The following is a 21,621-nucleotide window of genomic DNA, read 5'->3' as shown; positions in this document are numbered from 1 at the left end:
TGAGTTCTAGAACAACAGTAGGCTTAATCTATGCTCATTCAAAATTGTAAACAATGCCACAGTAGATGAAACAAAAACAAAGCAAACTAAAGGGGCAACTGTATATGCCAAAAGTTTCCTGCGTCCAGATATCAATGACCAAAAACTTCAAAATAACATGATTATGCCCCAAAACAAACATAACAATTAAGCAGAAGCAGCTGCTGCGTGCTTCCTTGGCGCAGCTTCAGTACCTGCATCATAACCATTAGCTCCATAAATCAGCAAATAAGCCGAAAATTCCATCACCAAGTACAAAAAAATAACATTATCTGCAAAGACCATCAAATAACGTAAAAGCGAAGCCCATTACCTTCTCTGAATCCACTCTTGAACCTGCGAGGAACATTGCGGAGATACCTCATTCTACCAGTTCCAGTGGTCTTCCTTCTGATTGCCTTCACACTCCAGTTATCTAAAAAGAGTAATTTAATACAACTCAATGTGAGAAAATGGCAATTACCATATGCTGTCACAAGCAAACAACAAGCGACCTCATCACTGGCACACAACGTCAATGGCGCAAAGAGAAAGCAAAAGCAGGGACACAGAGCAAACACCAGAACCTAACCTACATTAAAGAATTTCTACATGACGGCACATTTCAGTTTAGGATTTCCTTTCCAGAGAACCATCTTTAGAGCACAATCTCTCATTTATTTGTGCAAAACCCAGCTGGAAATTATCTCCTTTTGTTCTTCACTGACCCGGAAAAGAGAGAATACATTGAGGAAAAGCAAGATTTCTTCATCGTGAACTCAGAGATGAGACTAGAATCACAATGACGCAACACAATTGACTAAGATACTCTCAGTTAACCACATTGCAAAAAAAAAAAAAAAAAAACTAGTAAGTCATACTTCTAATATTTTTCCTTTCGGTACATGAACACTGATGTTTGATATCACCGACCAAATCAACTTCTCATACACACCTACAAACTCTTGACAAAGAATTCATCTTTCACTCAACCCCCACCAAATTTTCCTCCACCATTACAAGCACACTACAATAATCCTATATGCAAGAAGAATCAGACGATTTGCACAACGGATCGACTCAACCACTGAACTGATTCTGTCATTGGTACTTAACATAGAACCTCCCTCCCTCCTTGACTCACCGTACATCGATAAGCAACTAATCAAGATCAGATACAGCTCAAGCTCTACGCGAACTGATGGAGCTCAACATGAGGAACAGTAAGATGCAAACACGGATCACAAGCGCACGCCATTCGCTCTGATCAATACTAAAGAGACAGAATACAACATATACGTACACTTCCTCTTGCGGGCGGAGGGGAAGCCGCAGGCACCGCAACGGCTCTTCTGGAGGTGGAAGCTGCGTCGTCCACACCTCACGCACAGCGTGTGCGTCTTGTTCCTCCTCTTACCAAAGCTCCCCGTTCCCTTACCCTGTAACGACGAGCATTTGCAACATTTCCTTTCTCAGCGAGTCACCATTAGGCGAGATAGATCTCACTCTACGAACAAGCTAGAGAGTAAGAGAGAGGAGAAATGGAAGAACGAGAAGATCTTACCATTGCGCGGAGGAGGAGGAAGGAGAAACCCTAATCTGTCTGGTGAAAGAATGCGAGCGGCGGGTGAAGAAGGTTTTATATCTCGAGATCGTCAAGCGAAAGTGGAGGTCTTTAGGGTTTGCATCGGTCACGTTATTTTGGGCTTGAGCTTGGCCCATTGTATGCTACAAAAAATGGGCCTAAAACTGGGCCATGCTTAAGCCCATTTGTGATGTACATGAATGTTGGGCTTGAGGTTGGCCCATTGTACCGTTTGCAGGCCTTCTCTCACTGTGGCGGGAAGACGACGTCTCTCTCCAAAAACCCCTCCAAAGCGCGCGCGATTGTGTCACCGTCCCTGGGGATATCGGGTTCCAGGTCCAGCCACAGGATCGAACACAAGAAGTGCCACACCGTCGCCGTTGTGAACTGTTTTATTCAGGATCGATGAGTTCGCCGGCAGCGGAGGCTGAACAGCCGGTGGAGGTGGAGGAGATGCGAAAGGAGGGAGTGGGAGGAGGAGGAGGAGATTGGAAGTTTCCGGCATTCCCGTACGAGCCATACTCGATTCAGGTCGATTTCATGAACGCGCTCTACTCTTCCCTCGAGCGAGGCGGCATCTCCATGTTCGAAAGCCCCACGGGTATCTCTCTCTTCCTCCTCATTTTGTGATCATCAACTTCAAGTGTACGTACTTGCGGTTGTTTGGGCGAGCCATTCGAATTGGAACTGGCGCGGTATTTACTCATGTCGCCAATGTTTTGTTGCAAGCCAGGGCATAATTTGTTGTTTGGGCGAGAAATTTGTGCTGGAGTTGTGCTTACTGTGCTCATTTTCGATTTTGTGACTGCGATAGACCTCGTGATGAACTGATTATTTTGTGAAATGTTGTTTCACTTACCTCATACCTCTGGCATCAATAGGAAAGGAATGCTGATTCTTGGCCAATTCTCATGTAGTTTGCCTGGACGCATTTCCAATGTTCACGCATTTCGTGCGCACGAAATGTAATATCTGAAAGCACGTTCAAGATCTTATTTTTACCCTTTTTTATGAACTTTTTCTTTCATCTGGTTTAAATTAATCTGCAGCTTGTTTGGTTAGACCATGGACTTATGTTCTTTTGATGGGTGTGTTTCAGGAATCTACTTGCCTGTCTGTGATGGTAGTGATACTTCTGGGTCTATTACTGTCTTCTCTAACTTCATTTTGCGCTAATGGTTCTGCGTCGCTGATAAGAATTTTTGGTGCTTATAGGAACTGGTAAAACCTTAAGCATCATTTGTAGTGCCTTGCAGTGGCTAGTTGATCGGAAAGAACAGCAGAAGATCAAAGTTACAGTTGGATCTGATTCAAATGGTGCGCAGTCCGTGTCTAATCCTGGTTCAGACGATGAACCCGATTGGATGAGAAATTTTGTCAACAATAAGGAAAACCAAGGAGAGGACAAGAAGAAGGAGAAGTTTGGAGTGGGATTTGGCAAAAATAGTGGAAGACGGAACAGAGAAAGTAACAGAGACTTACTTTCCAGAGATGATAAGAGAGGGAATGGGGAAAGCTATGGAGAGTTTATCTCTAAGAGTGCCGAGAAGGAAAGATCTCTGACCATGAAGAAGTGTGAGAATATGCAGAGTAAGGAAGTTGCAGTGGAATCAGACGATGAAGAGTTTCTGTTGGAGGAATACGAAAGTGAAGAGGGAGAGAGCGTTAGTGGTGGAAGATCAAAGAGAAAGGTTGGTGGGGTTTCTATTAGTTCCTCAAGTGATGAGGGTGAAGTGGCAAAAGGTTCTGATAATGAGGAGGAAGAGGGTCTCAAGATTTACTTTTGTAGTCGGACGCATTCTCAGCTCTCACAGTTTGTTAAAGAGCTAAGAAAGACTGCTTTTGCAGATGAGATTAGCGCTGTGTGCTTAGGCTCCAGGAAGAACTTCTGCATCAATGAAGGTACTTGGTATTATATTTTCCGGAATAGACCATTTTGTGCTTTGTACTGTATGCTTATTTGACGGAGGGTCTTTCAGGGGTTTTAAAACTCACGAACTCTACTCGTATCAATGAACGGTGCCTGGAGCTTCAACAGAAAAAGAAAAATGATGTCTCCAAAATCAAGGTAGCATATGTTTGTAGCTTATTGTCCTTTTCTTTTTCTTGTATTGGCTTTTTTGGATCTAGCTCATCCGTCAAATTAGCTACATTGTTCCAATAGAAGCTAGAAAAAGTACGCGTATCTTTCTGCTAAGCTTTGAATCTCTGCATCACCTTTCCAAAAGCTACATTTGTCAAAGGCCAGAATTTGTTTGACCATAGATTCCCCTGGTTTAAGAGCCATCACCACTTATGTTGCGTGTTCTTTTCTTTTTCAGCTGTTATTTCAACGTAGTATAAACTACTCCAGTGCTCTGAGCCGCAACATTGCTTGTTTTATCAAATTTCAGAACTTAGGCGCAGGAAGAATGAGGCGGACAAAGGCAGTTTCTGGATGTCCAATGCTTAGGAAACACAAACTACAGAGGGAATTCAAGGAACAGTTGTCTCAACAAGGGGCCTTAGACATTGAAGAACTAGTTAACCTTGGAATTTCTCTGGGGACTTGTCCATACTATGGTGCCAGAAGCATGGTCCCAGCTGCTGATCTGGTGGTTCTTCCATATCAGTCTCTTCTATCAAAATCTTCTCGAGAGTCCCTTGGACTAACCTTGAAGAATAATGTCGTTATTATAGACGAGGCTCACAATTTGGCTGATTCACTCATCAGCATGTATGATGCAAAAATGACCTTGTCACAGGTGAGTGAATCAAGAACCTTGGCTGTTACTGCACAAGTTCAGTTACTCAACATGGGTTCTAGTTCCACATACAGGTCGTGACTAAAAGTTGATTGTTTCTACATAGATTTTGATTTTACTTATCAACCTTAGGGCAACAATCAACCTTGCTTTGTTAGTGATAGGTTGACGAACGTCCTTGCTCATCCGGGTGCATATGTGGAGATCAGCAACTTGCATATGCACACATAGATTAGACATCTAATACCGAAGCCAAAACTATCTTAATGGATTTCTTTTTGTGGGAAACTTTTCATGGTTATTCTTTTACCTGCTTAGCAACTTAATTTACTCAGTTTATTTGTCTTTTACAGCTGGAGGATGTGCATTGCCATCTAGAGATGTATCTAGAAAGATTCTTCAATCTCTTGGGACCTGGCAATCGAAGATATATTCAAACACTGATGGTCATAACTCGGGCTTTCTTGGGAGCTCTAAATGAGATGAATAGAGATAATTTGCATACATCTGAAAATGGAGACAATCTTTCTGCAGGAAAAATTACCATTGCTTCTTCTATGGCCATCAATGATTTTCTATTCACTTTAAATATAGACAACATAAATTTTGTTAAGTTGCAGCATTATTTGAAGGAAAGCAATATCATTCACAAGGTGAAAAGTTGTCCCTAGCTTATTGTTTTACTTTCCTGGTACCATTCTTTGTCCTTGTTCTCCAATAGATTTTTCTCGTACTTGATTGAACCTAGGTCTGTGGGTATGGGAATAAAATGGCAACTCCGCGAGCAAGCTCCACCTTCGATGATACTGAGTCTTGTGGAGAGGATATGAGCACTTTATCCAATTTCCGAGCATTTGCAGATATGTTGCTATCTCTTACCAATAAAAACACTGATGGAAGGATAATTGTCTCGAAGGCTAAAACAACACTCTCTGGGCGACAAGGGGGATATATCAAATATGTGATGCTCACTGGAGAGAAGATATTTTCTGAGGTCTGCTATAAATTGCTCGCCTCAAATTGCTAATTTTCCTGGTGAACATTTTGATGCCACAAGCTAAACTTATTACCTTTGAAGATTGCAGATCAGGCCCATGCTGTCATATTGGCTGGAGGTACTTTGCAACCTATAGAAGAAACAAGAGAACGCCTGTTTCCATGGTTATCCTTGGAGATGTTGAACTTCTTTTGTTGCAGTCATATTGTTCCTCCAGAAAGCATTTTACCAGTTGCGGTCTCTCAGGGCCCTTCTGGTCAGGTTTTGGATTTCAGCTACCGCACAAGAAGCTCCTTGGCCATGGTAAGTATACTTCATCCTTTCTATCAGTCATTCACAATGAAACTGGTTTCATGTGCTAGTGATCTAGGTATCTCCGTCCATCAGTTGAAGGAGGTACTGTTATCGTACTCCTGTTTCCCAATAAATCAGTGATATTTGAACTTTGTCCCAAGCTGGCAAAAATATCATGGTGTGTATTTGCAGTTATCTGACTGCTTAGTTCCTGGAAGGTGCTCTTAGTGGCCACTGTTTAAAAATGTGTTGATGACTTCTAAATTTTCAGATAGAGGAGCTGGGGCTATTACTCTGCAATTTGGTATCTGTAGTTCCTGAAGGAATTGTCGTGTTCTTCTCTTCATTTGAATATGAAGAGCAGGTGTATAATGCATGGAAGGGTTCTGGCATTCTTGACAGGATACGGAAGAAAAAGTGCGTGTTTAGGGAGCCTAGGAAGAACGCAGATGTAGAATTGGTTCTCAAAAAATACAAGGAGAGTATTAATAACATAGCTCAGTGCAATTCAATAGATGCAGCTTCTCAAAATGGTGCACTATTCTTAGCCGTAGTTGGTGGAAAGGTATCAGAGGGCATAAACTTCAGTGATGGGATGGGCCGATGCATTGTTATGGTTGGAATGCCTTACCCTAACCCATCCGACGTAGAATTGATGGAGAGGGTGAAACATATTGAGGGTCTAGGAGATGGCAATTCTATTTCAAATCTCAGCCTGTCCGGCGATGAGCTTTACATGGGAGATGTTCAAGCTGGATTCAACATTCTGAGAAGCTGTGGGCACAGAGGAAAGGAGTACTATGAAAATCTTTGTTTCAAAGCTGTAAATCAATCCATTGGTATGTTCTAACTCCTCTCGGTTGTTCTGAAAATTGCTCAATCGCTGAACTACACTGATGTCTAAGTGAGCTTCATGGTCCTTTTTTGTATATCTAGATTGAAGAAGTTTTATAGACTACACTCTTCATTTAACACCAAAGATATTATATTGGTAATATAGATACTTAGATAATGTTCATCTTCATTCTAATGCTTATCGGGAAGTTCTGCTTTATGTCTAAGAATCTATGTCATGGACCACATAAGATGATTCTGCTTGCATTCGCTGGTCCTCGATGAAGTTGGACTGTTTCGCATCGCCCTCTTTAGCAAATATTTTTGAGGAATCATACCAATCTCCCGGTTTTTACTTGGTGCTGGAAAAAGCAAACCATTCTATCCAGAACTGACTCTACTTCTTTGTTCACTGTCCTTTAGGTAGAGCCATCCGACATGCAGATGACTATGCAGCAATTTTGTTGGTTGACAAACGATATGTGTCGGATCCCTCAAAAAGAAGTAAACCATGCCCAACTGACAAGCTCCCAAAATGGATCGAGGACAGACTTGTCCCAAGGACAAACAACTATGGCGAAGTTCATCGGTTGCTACATCAGTTTTTCAAGTTCAACAAGAGAAGAGGTGGTCATAAAACTAAATGAGATGCTGCCGTCTCTGACTTTTTCAAATGCTGCCCGAACTTAATAGAGTGTACATAGCATATACTCCGGATATCTTGTGCCTGCTGGGTTTTGGCTGCTACAACATGATTATGCCAGCAACTTTGGGAATTCTCGTTTGATGCAATTGATGGAAAGAAAATCACAGAGACAATGCATCTCTCATGCTGATTATAGTGAGATGATAACTCATTTTGTTAAATAGAGTGGTAGAGAAGCTTTTTATTTCTCCTCTCAAAACACAATGCCATTGTAGTCAAGGAGCTACTGATCTAGTGTAAGGAACCTTACAATCCCAGTGTGATTTACTACCGAGGATTGAGATTGTCTAATATATCATTAAGGCCAGTTCATGCAATGTTTGGTCGCTCTTGAAAGGGATTTATCGGAACCGAATCAGATGATCACACGGAGAATCGAGAAAAATTGAAAGACGCACGAGATTACCCAGGTTCACCCCAAGATTAGGGCTACGTCCCGCAAAGAGATTTTCACTATATTTTTCGGTTTACAGCCAATTCGCATAATACAATAATAAAACCGAGCAAAATATATATGCCCAAAAACGGGCTAAAAAACCTAAATCTCTTAATCCCAACCATACGGGCCAGCTTAAATAAAAGCCCAAACCCGTAGAGGTTTCGGGGGCGCCGCCCCCGAACCCCCGTCCGCCGACCGGGCAATGGAACCCCCGTCGGGAGGCGCCGCTCCCGAACCCCCGCCCATCGACCGGGCAATGGGACACCCGTGTCGGGGGCGTTGCCCCCGAATCCCCGCATCCCGCGCGTAGGGGTCATATGTCGTTGGGTAACACTTCGGTTTCCCTAAGCTCACGTGGGCGTACCCGGTGTGAGAAACAAGGGTCCCCGAAGTATTCGCCAACTCCAACAGCTCTGCCTCGTTCTTAATTTGCACTTCAATTTGCGCAGAAAAATATGGCCCCACCAAATCGTTCTCTTTGGCCATCATGTCAACTTCCTCCCCAGAGCCATGTAATGCTAGAGATAATAGGCTAATGACTCTAGTGGATTGACTTCTGCGGCTACGAAGCTTGTCAGAGTTTGTGTTTTCATTATTTATCGCATATATACCTACCTTACTTCACTTATTTTGCTTATCATCTGACGTCAAAGAGATGAATGTAAACGTGATTTATTTATTTATTTATCGGGGGCACGTGCATTCTCCGAAGCTGTAGACTGGGAAGGAAAGGTAATAATAGCGGGTGAAATTGCTGCAGAATAAATAAAGGCTTGCTCTCTTTGGTTGCAGTAATCAGTTAGCTCAGTGTTTGGTCTGGGCTTTCTGGCTTCCTCATTAAAGGCTAGCATTAATGGCCATTCACCACGACACCATTGGCCTTTTTTTTTTTATTTTTGCGCAAGACCAAGATGTGCCATGTGATCCCAGAAAGCTTGATTCAAGCTTGAACTTCGTCCGGGGCCGTTGGATGATATGGCATTCGCATAAAGCTATCCCATATAACTGTAATTGATAAATTTGGTCTACACAACCCAGGTCTGGCTAGCAAAATAATTACCCAGTGGAAATGGTTTAAGGTACAAGCTTGATCACTTGACATGATTGCATGCACTTTCGTGTCTAACTTGCAAAGAAGAGGTCTCAAGAGCATTGCTTACATAATTCTGCAGCATGTCACAAGGACATACTAGCCCGTGTGAAGTTGGTAGAGAACTTTTAGCATGGCAACTGGTGGAAAAGTGACCCTTAAGGCAGGATATTAGTAATGGGTTTATACTAAAATCAACTAGGATTGGTCCCAACTAGGGTTCATGGACCTTCATTACGATAAAATGCAGTAATTTTCACATTCCTTGCCTATCGCTTGGATGGTAGCAACTAAGAAATAGTGCCAATTCTTACCACCAAAGCCCAAGAGGTTCTTGGTTTGGAACTTATCACCACCTCCTCATGATTGTCCAGCCTGAAGGAGGAAGAACATAAATTATATCCAGCAACTGAGATTTCCACATTGACCTGATGATTATCTCATGTTATGTGCTGTTTTGTAGATGAAAGATCAAAACTTTATCTTGGGGGCATTCCATTGCTCGACTGGTAAGAGTAACTCAATAACTTCAAGGCTGTCCCTCGGGCCAAGTTCCATATCAGCAAAAGATAGGCCTATTTAATTCTTGATGATGACCATTCAGTGAGTAGGTTTTTGGGTCCAAAAATGGATCCCAGCACTGAAGTGCTTGAATATATTCATGTATGTATGCATTTAAGATATAGACAATGCTTTTGCATAATTAGCTTTACCAACCCTCTTGCCTTTATCTTTGCATCTTAATCAATGCCACTGAACTTTAGACAAACCAGCAGTCAAAAACAAAAGATGCTATGATTACTGCTGGAGACCTCCCAAGCCTCTTTAACACTAAATGTATTGTATCCTTTTGCTAAAATATAGTATAATATCCATAACATTTACTAAAGCAATCTTCTGCTTTGTGGCCTGTACTGATTAGGCCTTTAAGCCTTCATAAATTTGGTACTGTGATCTCTGATCAAATTGATCAGACGGTCACCAGCAATTTAAGAAGGGGCATTTTTTAGACACAGAGAATGAGAAAGCAAACAGACAAATTCTTGTGTGGGGACAAAACAGAGAGCCCAGAAAACGAAAGATCTCTTAAAACCTCCTATTGCCTCTGTCTCCAGCCTCCAGGTAACCCTGAGAAAATTTCATCTGTCATCAGCTCTCCTCTCTGCTTTCCCCCTTATCACTATACTCATCTAGAACACTGGAAAAAAAACAGGAGCAACAAAGAAGCCCACTAGTTTTGTGTAGAAATGTTGCTAAGAGACTCCATTGAGAAAACCAAAAACTTCTTCAACAAGGCCCTCGTGAATCTCAAGTCTTTCATCTTTGGAGGCTACCAAAAGCTTCCCAAACCACCCTCTTTCCACCCATTTTCATGTGGTAGCAGCAGACAGGATGACCCCCAGATAGAAAAGTTCTATGCTGATTTCTGCAATGAGTGGGAGTGTGATCTTGACAAGGGCAGGAGCAGAACTCAGAAGGATGCCAAAGAGCAGGTGAAGGACGGTGAAGATCCATGCAGTGACACAGCTATGAAGCATGTGAACCACCAGAGTCCTGTCAAGAATAAGCAACAAGAAGTGGAAGGGGAGAGAGGGAAGACAGAGAAGAAGAAGAAGAAGAAAGTGGGTAGTTCCAAGTCTGTGAAAATAGAGGAGACAGATGGAGTGAATGCAGGAGGGTTAGTGTTGGCAAAGAGAATGAAAGAGTTGGAGATGATGGACATGAGCGACATGGATCATGTGCTGGACATAGAGGAGGCACTGCACTATTACTCGCGCCTCAAGAGCCCTGTCTATGTGGAGATAGTTGACAAGTTCTTCATGGACATGTACTCTGATTTCTCTCCCACTCCACAGCAGCACCCTCTCAGCACAACCACCAAATCCAAAAAGAGACTTAGGTCTGTCAGGTTTTAGATTGGTTCGTTATATCATGATTGGCCCTTTTCTTTCTTGTGCATGGGATTTTGATTTAGCCTTCTCTTTTCTTTCTGGGTTTTATCTTGTCATTTGGATGTGCGATTTGCGCGACCCAGGCAATTTGGATTGTCTTCTGGCACTTTTAGATCTTTACTCATTCCAAATCATATTGCTTCTGTCTGTCATCTACACTAGAAAAAGAAGTTTCTCCCTTGTGGCCTATGCGATCTTCAGGTTTCCAAGGCATCTTTGGAATTTCAGACAATCATGGTTAAAAGTGTGGTAAATACTAAATTTGGTTGGTAAATCTTGCACAAAAAGGTAGGTTTAGAAAACACATGATAGTAGAAAGTGAATTTTGCATAGAGCCTAGTCCCTTTTCGACGTGATTAGTAACTTGTAATGCAAAACGATGAACTTAATATGAAATTGAAGAGTTCGTTCTCGAGCAGAGGCTGTCAAACGGGTTCCATGCACTAAAACCATCCATTTCTCGAACTGCTGAGCACATCATTTTCAGCATTGCAAATTGGGCTACCTCGACTGCATAAATCGGGTAGGATAATCAATAGAATCAGCTATAAATCCATTGGCTCATTCCGCTTCAAGACAAGAAAACAAAGGCATCGCTTCATGAGGATCAAACAGATGAACCAGACATCTGATAACAAGCGCACTATAATTTCGTCTGATCTCATTGCACCACACATAAGCTTGTTGAGGTTTTGTTATACGCATTCCCGACGCTTGACGTTTACTGCGACAAGCCTTCACGGTTTTTAAGGAATTAAATGAATGCTAAACAAGCCATATCATTGGCATTATATTGCGAATACCCCTCGAATCAATTTGCAAATGCTACAAGAAAAAAATCATTTCATAAACAAATAAGAGAACTGATAATCTTTACAGAGCAGGCCAACCGCAAGTACATTAGGACATGCTCAAACTCCCTGTAAATCAGAGATGCAGAATTATCAAATGCTTGACCCTCAAAGATGCTCCAACATCAAATCCGGTTGAAGAACATCAGAGATACAGAAATCCAGTCCGGGCAGCAATGAGCTGCAGCAGAGACCAATAAAAGAAAAGGTCTCCCGACTTCCTACCCACGTTGTGAGTATTGACCAAACATTGGACGACGAAACCATTAGTCGAGCCAATATCCTGCCTTATATACCTTCGAAGGAACAATGGACTGGGTGGTTTCCACTGGAAACTAGTAACCAGATGAAGAAACTAAGACATTGTGATCCTTTAAGCGCTTTTGAAAATGGGCCAAGCGGGTTTGCAGTTGACGGATGCCCGCAGCCTTCTGAGCAAGGATGGCATTCAATTTGGTAATGTAATCATCTAGCTGATTACCAGGTTGGTCTGCTTCAACTAGTAAGTCCATCTCCTGAAAAAATGATAACAATCAATGGTCATTCATTTGATATATTAAATTATCCATGCATTCTCATACTTAATATAAATTGGAGGGTACATGCTCCACATATCTAGCAAGAATAAACAACAGTGAAGGCATGATAAGGAAAATCAGATGGTGGAAGTTCAGACATATTTCCAAATGACCATATGACAATATTGTGCCTTCCAATAATGAATTAAAGGCGTTAAAACATCTGGCTACATCACAAACTCCATCTTTGCACTAGCTACTCCATGCTGAAAGTGCAACAAACAAATGCGGTGAGTATCAATCTCAGCATTCACTGAGCTAGCAGAAATTGCTAAATCAATCAAATAATACCTCTCTGACAATATTCATTGTGTCTTCCACTTGTTTTCGGTGAGCGTTTACCAGATCTTCCTCTTCCTGAAAGCATGTACAGAAGCTTTTGAACCAGCCAAACTGCTGAAACGAGTAGCCAAGCAGAACTGTCACAATGCACTTACCTGTAAAAGAGTATCTAAATCATCACTGAAATGAGAGTTATTGGCATCTGATCTCTGCTGGTCCTTCCACTTTGTCTGGGAGAAATTAAATTTCTGTAATTTTTCTTCTGAAGCAGCACGATTCAAAGACTCGAGTTTCCCACTGTTCCTCTTCCACTGTGCTCTCTCTGGCTCATAAAATTCTTCCGACACATCATAATTATCTCCTCCTATTTGTTCTGGCCAAGAAGTGGTTATATCTTCCTCAAAGTTGGAAGCATTTGATGCAACGGATGACAAAGGTAAGGTAGTTGATTCTTTTAGATTTGTAGTTGAAGATAGTATATCCTTCTTAGGATTGTTTCCTTTTGAGAGGCTCTTCACCCTGAAGAACCATTTGTAGGAAGCTATAATCGATTGAAAACAACAACATAACCTTTACAAGCCACAATTCTCTGCCCAGATATTTTACCTGTCAGCATATCTTAAGGTATTGAGAGTATGCTCACAAGAACCGGAACTTGGAGAAATGCACGATATCATGACAGTGCGAGAATTGCCAACAAAGGAATCCCTGAGAACTTCGGTTAATTTGCTGCCTCTGAAAGGAATGTGACCCTGGTCATTGTCCAGAGCTCTAATGCATTCCTTGAGAGCAAGTAGGCTCTTATTGATCTCTGCACCTTCCATTCTGCTCATACATTTAAAGCCGTCAATACAACATCGAAGTGAAACTAAATTCTCTAATACAACTATCACATCAGAAAAAGTTATCCCCAGATTGGCAGATGGATAGTGTTATAAACAGGCGGGTTTTTTTTTTTTTTTTAAATCTCAAAGCAGCATGGACAAGAATATAACTTAAGCATTTTTCCATTGGTGACAGTAAATCACTTCAACGAGTACTAAAAATAACCTATATAGCTCATGAGCAGAGTCGATTCCACAGGAAACAGAAATTACAGATCAAACACATACAACATATCGACCTAAATATGTCGAAGTCAACCAGTCGCCATTCCCATTGGATTTGGTTCTTTGAATGTAACTTCAGATTGTTAGCTAGCACCTCTAACAAAAAAGTCCACGCTTAATGACTTGATAATAATCGTCTAAAGGAGAGGACATCTTAACATGTAGCTTGAAACCGAGGGTATATTACCTTGTCTGTTTGTCATTGTCGGTAGTATCGGCACCACGTTCGCTTCCTGCGAGATCAATGAAGGAGAGCTTGCCCACAACACGGGGAGGCTTTGACTCACTGCCATCAATTGACCTCTTGATGGCAAGCTGAAGTATGGCATGTGATCGGGACGACTCTTCATTGGCACCAGTTGTGCCGGTACTTCTAGTTGCACTTCCTTTCTCAATCAGTTCTTTAATTGTCTCCACATCAGATACTCTATACTCCTGTAAACCTACAATGCATACTTGCTGCTTGCCATCCTCTCTCATGCAGAGTTTCCTGCAAATGTAAAACCAGAGCTTTCAAACTCTAGCATATTTTCATCCAGAAATACTAGATAAATAATCAGAAGAACTGATGCAGCTTACTTCCGGTCGCTCAGAAGATCAAATAGTTTTCCTCCGTATATTTCAAAGAAGCTGACAAATAGTTGAAAGCCTTGGTTGCGGTAAGTGTGGTTCATCAACCTCAAGAGATCACGCGATGCTTTGAGGGGCAATGGTTTCATAGTGTAAGTTTTTCCGCTTCCTGAAGAAAATATTAAATGAACAAGATACAGTGAGAATTACACGAATAACACTCAGGTGTCATCTACAATTGAGGATTATTATTCGAAACACGTGAATTTCACAAGTATATCAAATCAGTATATCTTTTATCTACAGTTGAGTTATATCCATATTCTAGAGGCAAGCATGCTCTTAATGACAACAACTAGTGAAATGCACATTCTCTCAGCAAATAAACAAAGGATGCAACACATGACAATAATTCTGATGAACAGATAGGTGATTTAGATAACTGTACATGGTGAAATGCAGAAAGTAGTGATTTCTTGAATGGAACGTAGCATGTGATGAAATTCCGAAACATGACCAAGTCCATTAAGATGCCCAAATCACAGTTTACCTGTCTGTCCATATGCAAAGCAAGTAGCCTTCGTTCGTTGAAAAATTATAGGAACTATAGGCTCCACAGTCTCATGGTAAACCTGCATAAGCAAAATAGAAAACCCGAGAGCATAAGTGAAAGATCACAATTTAAGAAGCACTTTCATCTGTATCTCTTGGCAGTACTTCGACAATGTCCTGTACTCACTTCATCATTTGACACCTCCTCATTTAGTACAGCATCAAAAACAAATTCATGTTTTTCCACGTACTCGGTCAAGTCAACCTGAACGGACAATCCAGTAAGATCAGTTCTCAGCAATATGACAGCTGTGTTTCAGTCAAAAGCTCAAAATGAAGAAGAATATACACATGAAAAGATGAATGACAACAGAACCCCCCACCCCCCCCAAAAAAAAAAAAAAACCGGGGAAAAGAGAAGAAACAAAAAAGAAAAGGAATCACCATCACCCGCTTATATTTTCATTGAAGATGGAAACTTCAATTACAATGTGTTCATGATTTGTACATGTAAGATTACTTGTGTATCTATTTTTTTTGTGTCAAACCTGTGTATCTAATAACAAGTAACAATCACCTTGAGTTTAGTCTCATGGACGGTAAGGTCATTAGAATGTGTGTCTATTATGTCTTCTTCATTTTTAGCCAATTCCTTCTTGTTAAGTGGCCGCTTTCGCACCTGCGTGTAGGAAAGAAATCTTATAAGCACTGGAGCCAAAGAGAGTTACTGAGATTGGAAAAGGAACAGTTTTCTAGCCTAGAAAAGCAAATATAAACATTGTCAATTCAAAATAAGCCATCAGCTAGCGAATATTGACAGGTGTTACACAATGATTGGGCTCCAAATAGATGAAACATATGAAATGAAAGGAGTTGAAGACAGACCACAACTTTGATCTTTGCAACAGAACTAGTTTTATCCTTGTCTGCAGCAAAACTTTTCAACAGGTTATTCTCGGGCGGGGCACGAGCTCTACCAGCCTGTTTGTTGTTTCGCATGTATGGTTCAGAATCATCAAAGCTTCTACCACGGGCATGATATATAGAAGGGCCATCCTGGAGGCTAGAAACTGGCATCTGTTCCAATGATAAACACCCAAAATAGTTGTTGAATTGAAATGATAGTCTTCCCAGTATAATCTCCTAGTTCAAAAAATTTTACATCATTACGGCACCACATTTGAGATAAATGGATTGGTATTTCATACGGGTTGGACGTGAAAGCAACCATTCTTATTTCAATAGTGAAGGAATTTCTGACAGTACGATGTAAAAGCAGGTTACAAGCAGATATCTTAGTAAAGAGTACCTTGAACTTATTGTAATGACTAATGATGCAAGATGTAACTAAAGTTTAAACCAAACATCAAAGCGCTCAATAAATTGCAACATTTCTTCAGAAGATGAAAAGCCCACCTCAGGAAGAAGTTCGGTATCAAAAGAGTGTAGATCTAAGAGCCCAGGACTGAACTCGCTTGGGGAATCTTCCCCATTCTTTCTCTGGCTTGATGACCTTGAATTTGTGGGAGGTGTTGAAGGCTCCACGTAGAACTCATTCCCCCCATTATAGCCCCTCTGGGTATTCCGATACATTCGTGATCCCTGGCCACCACCACCACCGTAGTAACCGAAGTCCTAATCAAGTTGCAAAGTAAAAGGCATGAATAATCTAAGTCCACAGAATTTCATGCGATCCTCTAACTAAAAAGAGCTCTTCCAAGACCAGAAGCTGCAAACGCCCTTGCCTTCCCAGATAAGGCATTCGGTAAATCTCCACAAAGAACAAAAAAATGAATATTTTCTTCTTCACCATTCCACTAGCATTTTGGGGAACGCTCCCAGATTTAATTCGAAAATCAATCATTCATCAAGGACAGAAGAAAACAAAATCGTTGTGCCTCTAAATGCCTCTTGAAAGACCTTGATTTTTCGATAACTCCGCTCTTAATTTTTCCCTTTTCTTACAAGAACCTGCACCACTAGAAGCTCCCTCGTTCGTGGTAATATCACATTCCATACAATATACACACGCATAATACATACAGATATTTTAAACAGTGAAGGTAGCTCCATATTTTTAAATCCATAAGCATCCTCAAGAAACAGCTGCCAAGTCACAAACTAGAGCCAGATCTATCTAGATCCAAAGACTTGAGGTCATTGCAATCGTCCTGTATCCTCTACCACGATAAATTCATTTCGGACTTCCCTCTCTCATTTTCTTCATTTTCAACAGGAGCATTCGATCCGGCAAGCCAAACGGAGACGAAATCGATAAGGAACTCCAACAGGGGAGTACCTGAAGAGGAGGACCCAACGGATTCGACGACTGCAGGTGCTGGAGACCCGCAGATTGAAGCCACCTCCCATTGGACGAGCCCTCGAAGAAGTTGTCGGAGTACTGCCGCTGATGGTGCACCGCCGTCGCACCAGATCTCTGCACCTGCCTCCCCATTGTACTCATCTCCCTCTCCCTCTGCGACAAAATCTATAAAAAATTACCTCAGCTCAACACCCTCAATCCCCACCACGAAATGCACTCGCCAGCAACAGGAATCACCAGCTCGCTGTCCCTCAAATCCGATCGGAACAGCTCACTCGCCGTCTCCCTCCCTTACTACGAGCAATCAAAAATGGGAAAAAAATGCAGGTCTAGACGGAGAAAATGAGAGCGAGGGAGAGAGAGTCAAATGCAGTGAAAGATCTCTTTCCCATGAAAGGAGTCGTTATCGCAGCTCTCTCCTTTTCCTTTTACGAGGACCGACGAGTCCACCATTGAAGTGAACAGTATGAGAAAGAGGTAGATAGAGAGAGACCGACGAGAGAATGAGTAAAAACGACGACTTGGTAAGATGCCTTCGCTTCAGTTTTTCGAATTTTGAAGTTAGTGAGAGACAGAGAGTGGGGGACAAGGCTGGCACGTGTGGCTCGGGGCACGTGCGACGACTGTTGTTGTTGTTTGATCGGTTGGGAAGAGAGCGTGAGTCTGATGGAGAGGTGGTGCGACGGCGTTTTTGCGGTGGTCCCTCGCATTTCGCGTGGCGTCTTTTGAAATCTTTTGAATGGGGGGGGGGCTAAAGACGGAATAAGACATACGGCCACCCTCCCACGTGGTGGGGACGAGTACGACGCGTCGTTTTGATGTGCATGTGTTTTTTCGGTTTGAATTGTTCTTTATTTTTAAATTGTTCCGACGATAAATTGGGCAGTGCGCGTTTTTCGTGGGCCGGGCGTTCGTTTTATGTTGTTAATGGGTTTTTGGGCCCATAGTTGCGGATTCAAATGGCGTGGTTTGGAGGGAGCGGGGCCAGGCTGACACGTGTCGCTATTAACAAGAGCCTCTAATGACTTGATCTCAGCCGTTAGATAAAACAGAATTCGTAAATCGGTGGTTGAGGTTCGCTCTAGATCGCGTCTAGACATGAATTTGATCTCTAAATACGGCAACCGGCAAGATCGATGATGCTAATGCTCAATCAATACATGACAAGTAGGGTATAGGGACATGTCTTTGAATAATTACTTCACTCTAATTATGCATGGTCAATCTATCTCGGAGGTACAAAGAATTGAAGCAAACGTTATGGTCTTCGAAGTATAAATTTAGTTCAACCAAAAAAAAAAAAGGAAGTACAATTTCAGATTCGACCGAAAAAGAGCAAAATAGTTTCAAATGTATTGGAGATAGACACATGCATGTACGTGAATATGGGTATGTGTATATGTGCAATGGCAATGGACTGTTCGTTCTTAATAATGTAAAATGCTTTAGCTGTTGGAGTTGGCGAATACTTCGGGGACCATTGTTTCTCACACCAGGCACGTTCACGTGAGCTTAGGGAAACCAAAGTATGATCCAACAACATGTAACCCCTGCGCATGGGATGCGAGGGTTCGGGGGCAGCGCGCCCGACACGGGTGTCCCGCTGCCCGGTCCGCAGGCCGGGGTTCCGCTCCTCGGTGAGCAGACAGTTGCCCCGCTCGCGGGTGTGCGGGCGAGGGTTGAGGGGCGGCGCGCCCGAAACTTCAACGAGTTTGGGCTTTTGTCTAAGTTAGCCCATTTGTTGAGAGATTAAAGGGGTTTCGGATAGATTAGGTTTTTGGCCCGTTTAGGGCATATTAATATTTGCTCGTTTTTGCCGATCATGTAACGAGTTGTGCGGCCGTAAACCTAAAACTATAGTGAAATCTCTTTGCAAGATGTAGCTCTATTCAGGGTGAACCCGGGTAGAACCGTGCGTCGTCTATTTTTCTTCTATTATCTGTGCGATCATTCCCAATCGCTTTGCGATACATCCCTTCATTAACCAGATTCGATATGCAAATCTTCACAGAATACTATGATATGCCGATTGCTTAAGCTTGATTTGTCGGCTACTAGCCTTTGCTGCAAATATGAGATTCAAGATTATGTGATACACATTAGAGCTTTCTTGACAAAGAAGTGTTCCAATTCATTGAGAACACTATTTTTTGGAGTGATCTTTAGGTTTCTCTATGTGTAGGGTTTTGGGAAAAATTACTAAAAAAAAGTCTTAAATCTATTGTAATTGTGCAAATTCAGTCCTAAACCTTTTTTTTTTTTTGTCAATTCAGTTCTAAACCTTTTGCATTTGTGCTAATTCAGTCTATTTAGCCAACCAGCGCGGACGTGTGCGCTCTCGCCTAGAGCCTGCAAGGGCTGCGATGCCTTCGCCCCATGTTGGTGAGGGCATCTCGGCCCTCGCCTATGGTCGGTGAGGTTTGGCCGGTGACACTCGCCAGCCCCAAGCGCCCGGGGAAGGAAAAACAAAAAAAAATGAAAATATATAATTTTAAAAAAAATATTAAAATAGTAGTGTAAAAATGTCTACATCGGTGCCGACAACACTACGTCAATGCCGACCAGCTAAATGGATCGAATTGGCACAAATGAAAAAAATTTAGGTCTGAATTAAAATAAATACAAAAGGTTTATGACTGAATTGATATAGTTATGATATGTTTAGGATTTTTTTGGTAATTATCTTAGTTATAATAGTTTTTGGAGTTATGAAGCAAGATTACGATTTTGATCAAGAAGATGAGGGATAGAAATCCAGAAGCCAGATGAATCAGACAGTTGCTCGAGGATTGGTTTCTACAAAGGCGTAGGATTGTTTGCATTTTATAGGATCTGGATAAGAGTTTCAAATTGGTGAAAAGATACGACGTTCCACGACTTGGGCCCCTTTCTATTTAATTTTAAATTTAAAAATGCATCTATGTTCTGGTTAAGCACCATAGATTTATATCCCGTAACTAGGGACCATCGAATGAGTGGGTCGGATCGAAAATAGTCCGAATCCAAATCGATTAATATAACCATTTTTCCCCATATATATATACAATAAGAATTTAGTGACCCATACTCAACCCAACCTACATTACTACATGAATGTTAAAAAAGCAAAAACTTTTCTGTTATGGCAATAGGTGTGAAAGATAAAACATTTAATACTTTTCCCAAATAAGATTTTCGATTTGTTTGCAACTTTTTCTTTATTGCAAAATTTTCGAGTTTCACAATGAAATACCCTCCATCTCTTAAAATCAATAGGTCAACCGATAATGACATGTACAACTATATACCAATTTTCGCAGTTTTCTAAAACTTGAGATGTCATAAATTTCTTGCTATTATTCTATTTCAGAAAGGGAAGAGTAGAAGATAAAATTTGAACATAAGTGGCCTAACCGAAGATGAACTGAACGTGGGTTGGGCTTTAGATCCATTAAATATTCACATTTCATTGGACTTTATTACTAAAATCCATACCAAACCATTTAGCAAAGCTTAGCTAACTCATACATGATCAAAGTCTAGAAGTCGCCACTAACCTATTAATAGCTGGTCGGGAGCCTGAGAACGAAGTGAGAGTACATTCGCCGAAAAATGTAATCAGAAATCGGAATATAAGGATTAATAAATGGACTTTCGATCCTTTTTGACAACACTACACGTGAGACAAGCAACATAGGCGACAGAAAACAACGCCCACGCCAAAACAACCAAGGTGGATTCCCCTTAGTTCGTAGTAGCGGGACAAGCAATCAGTTATGTCGATCTTCCGACAGTGAAAGGATGGACTAGGGAAGCAAGTTGAACAAGTTGAAGAAGACAACCGGTTTCCATCATAATTCTCGTTCTCGAATTGAAGAAATTTCTCAACTGCTCGCACGATCTTCTCCGCCTTCCGAAAGGCATGCTCCTGGTTGAAGATCTCCGACCTCACAAATACGCCGTAGCAGCCCATTCTTGTTGAACTTTATTTGTAAAACAAAAACTGTCTTTTCAATCCCACATAGGATAGAAAGAAGAATGCAAGTCTCTTTATTAGTTATAAGGCCACAATAGTCTTTTAGAATAAAGAAATTGGCAAGTGGACTATACCCCACTATACCCGCGTACGGGTGAGCGTGTGACTGTGCTATTTTGACGCGATTATTAAACCTTAATTTTTTTTATTATTTCGAAATCAATTATTTTATAATTATATTCTATATTTTTAATTATGACTATTCGGATATGAACAGTTGCATCCGATCGGCGGTTGTCACTTTTGAACGGTTGTGTCCGAATGACCGTTATCACACATGAACGGTCATGTCCAAATTGCAATGTTTTGGACATGAATAGGTGCATTCGTACATGGGCAGTTTGGACATCAAGAGGTGTGTTCTATTAGTATTATTTAAAGGATAATTCTGTACAATTTTAGTTGTTAACTTTTATTCTTTCGTTTTCCTTCAAAAAAGAGACAACCAATTTTAATTGTTTCGTGGAGATTTACTGGAATTGCTATCCAAGATTCTCATCGTGACTTTGTTGTATCTTGAAAGGAATTTGCCAAAAACCTATAACAACTTTATTAGACAAATTGATCTTAAAAGAGAGTGATTACACGCCTCAAAGTTTGACTACATTTTTACTTCATTCCATTATATTTTCCAACAATTCTCACTTATACATCTCTAAGTATCTGATATAACTACTGAGGC

At 41.3% G+C, this 21,621-nt stretch overlaps 4 protein-coding genes across 4 annotated transcripts; 2 read left to right on the top strand and 2 right to left on the bottom strand.

The window, feature by feature from the left end:
- On the bottom strand, nt 1–1,713 carry LOC115737907 (60S ribosomal protein L37-3). The gene is made up of 4 exons (XM_030670317.2): nt 1,583–1,713; nt 1,322–1,457; nt 353–454; nt 1–233 (listed from the first exon to the last, which is right to left on the bottom strand). Exons 1-4 carry the CDS (start codon nt 1,583–1,585, stop codon nt 187–189), a joined length of 288 nt encoding a protein of 95 aa, XP_030526177.1. The 5' UTR covers nt 1,586–1,713; the 3' UTR covers nt 1–186.
- A 184-nt stretch (nt 1,714–1,897) lies between these two features.
- On the top strand, nt 1,898–7,495 carry LOC115737903 (ATP-dependent DNA helicase DDX11). The gene is made up of 9 exons (XM_030670313.2): nt 1,898–2,204; nt 2,819–3,505; nt 3,583–3,671; nt 3,997–4,347; nt 4,701–5,000; nt 5,096–5,341; nt 5,426–5,647; nt 5,910–6,477; nt 6,896–7,495. Exons 1-9 carry the CDS (start codon nt 2,009–2,011, stop codon nt 7,117–7,119), a joined length of 2,883 nt encoding a protein of 960 aa, XP_030526173.1. The 5' UTR covers nt 1,898–2,008; the 3' UTR covers nt 7,120–7,495.
- Nucleotides 7,496–9,758: 2,263 nt separating this feature from the next.
- Nucleotides 9,759–10,848, top strand: LOC115737906. The gene has a single exon (XM_030670316.2). The coding sequence runs from the start codon at nt 9,955–9,957 to the stop codon at nt 10,621–10,623; it is 669 nt and encodes a 222-aa protein (XP_030526176.1). The 5' UTR covers nt 9,759–9,954; the 3' UTR covers nt 10,624–10,848.
- Nucleotides 10,849–11,491: 643 nt separating this feature from the next.
- On the bottom strand, nt 11,492–17,468 carry LOC115737905 (kinesin-like protein KIN-13B). The gene is made up of 12 exons (XM_030670315.2): nt 16,901–17,468; nt 16,018–16,236; nt 15,487–15,678; nt 15,179–15,280; nt 14,789–14,866; nt 14,600–14,681; nt 14,059–14,218; nt 13,667–13,969; nt 12,977–13,195; nt 12,526–12,889; nt 12,380–12,445; nt 11,492–12,025 (listed from the first exon to the last, which is right to left on the bottom strand). The coding sequence occupies exons 1-12, from the start codon at nt 17,063–17,065 to the stop codon at nt 11,846–11,848; spliced, it is 2,130 nt and encodes a 709-aa protein (XP_030526175.1). The 5' UTR covers nt 17,066–17,468; the 3' UTR covers nt 11,492–11,845.
- Between the last annotated feature and the right edge of the window lie 4,153 nt (nt 17,469–21,621).

This window comes from Rhodamnia argentea, chromosome 8 (genome assembly GCF_020921035.1).
Source record: "Rhodamnia argentea isolate NSW1041297 chromosome 8, ASM2092103v1, whole genome shotgun sequence".
NCBI lineage: Eukaryota > Viridiplantae > Streptophyta > Magnoliopsida > Myrtales > Myrtaceae > Rhodamnia > Rhodamnia argentea.
Note: the sequence above shows the minus strand (reverse complement) of the source record. Positions and strands in the feature narration are given on the sequence as shown.

What these genes read in the sequence shown, in the direction of transcription:
- LOC115737903 (XM_030670313.2), top strand. Translation starts at nt 2,009, where the DNA reads ATGAGTTCGCCGGCAGCGGAGGCTGAACAGCCGGTGGAGGTGGAGGAG. An exon ending in CATGTTCGAAAGCCCCACGG is followed by an intron (nt 2,205 to 2,818) that starts GTATCTCTCTCT and finishes TGGTGCTTATAG; the next exon opens with GAACTGGTAAAACCTTAAGC. An exon ending in CAAAAATGACCTTGTCACAG is followed by an intron (nt 4,348 to 4,700) that starts GTGAGTGAATCA and finishes TGTCTTTTACAG; the next exon opens with CTGGAGGATGTGCATTGCCA.
- LOC115737905 (XM_030670315.2), bottom strand. Translation starts at nt 17,065, where the DNA reads ATGAGTACAATGGGGAGGCAGGTGCAGAGATCTGGTGCGACGGCGGTG. An exon ending in CGTTGGGTCCTCCTCTTCAG is followed by an intron (nt 16,237 to 16,900) that starts GTACTCCCCTGT and finishes CAACTTGATTAG; the next exon opens with GACTTCGGTTACTACGGTGG. An exon ending in ACCTTAAGATATGCTGACAG is followed by an intron (nt 12,890 to 12,976) that starts GTAAAATATCTG and finishes ATGGTTCTTCAG; the next exon opens with GGTGAAGAGCCTCTCAAAAG.
- LOC115737907 (XM_030670317.2), bottom strand. An exon ending in CTCCGCCCGCAAGAGGAAGT is followed by an intron (nt 455 to 1,321) that starts GTACGTATATGT and finishes TACTCTTTTTAG; the next exon opens with ATAACTGGAGTGTGAAGGCA. An exon ending in CAAGAGTGGATTCAGAGAAG is followed by an intron (nt 234 to 352) that starts GTAATGGGCTTC and finishes GTTATGATGCAG; the next exon opens with GTACTGAAGCTGCGCCAAGG.
- LOC115737906 (XM_030670316.2), top strand. Translation starts at nt 9,955, where the DNA reads ATGTTGCTAAGAGACTCCATTGAGAAAACCAAAAACTTCTTCAACAAG.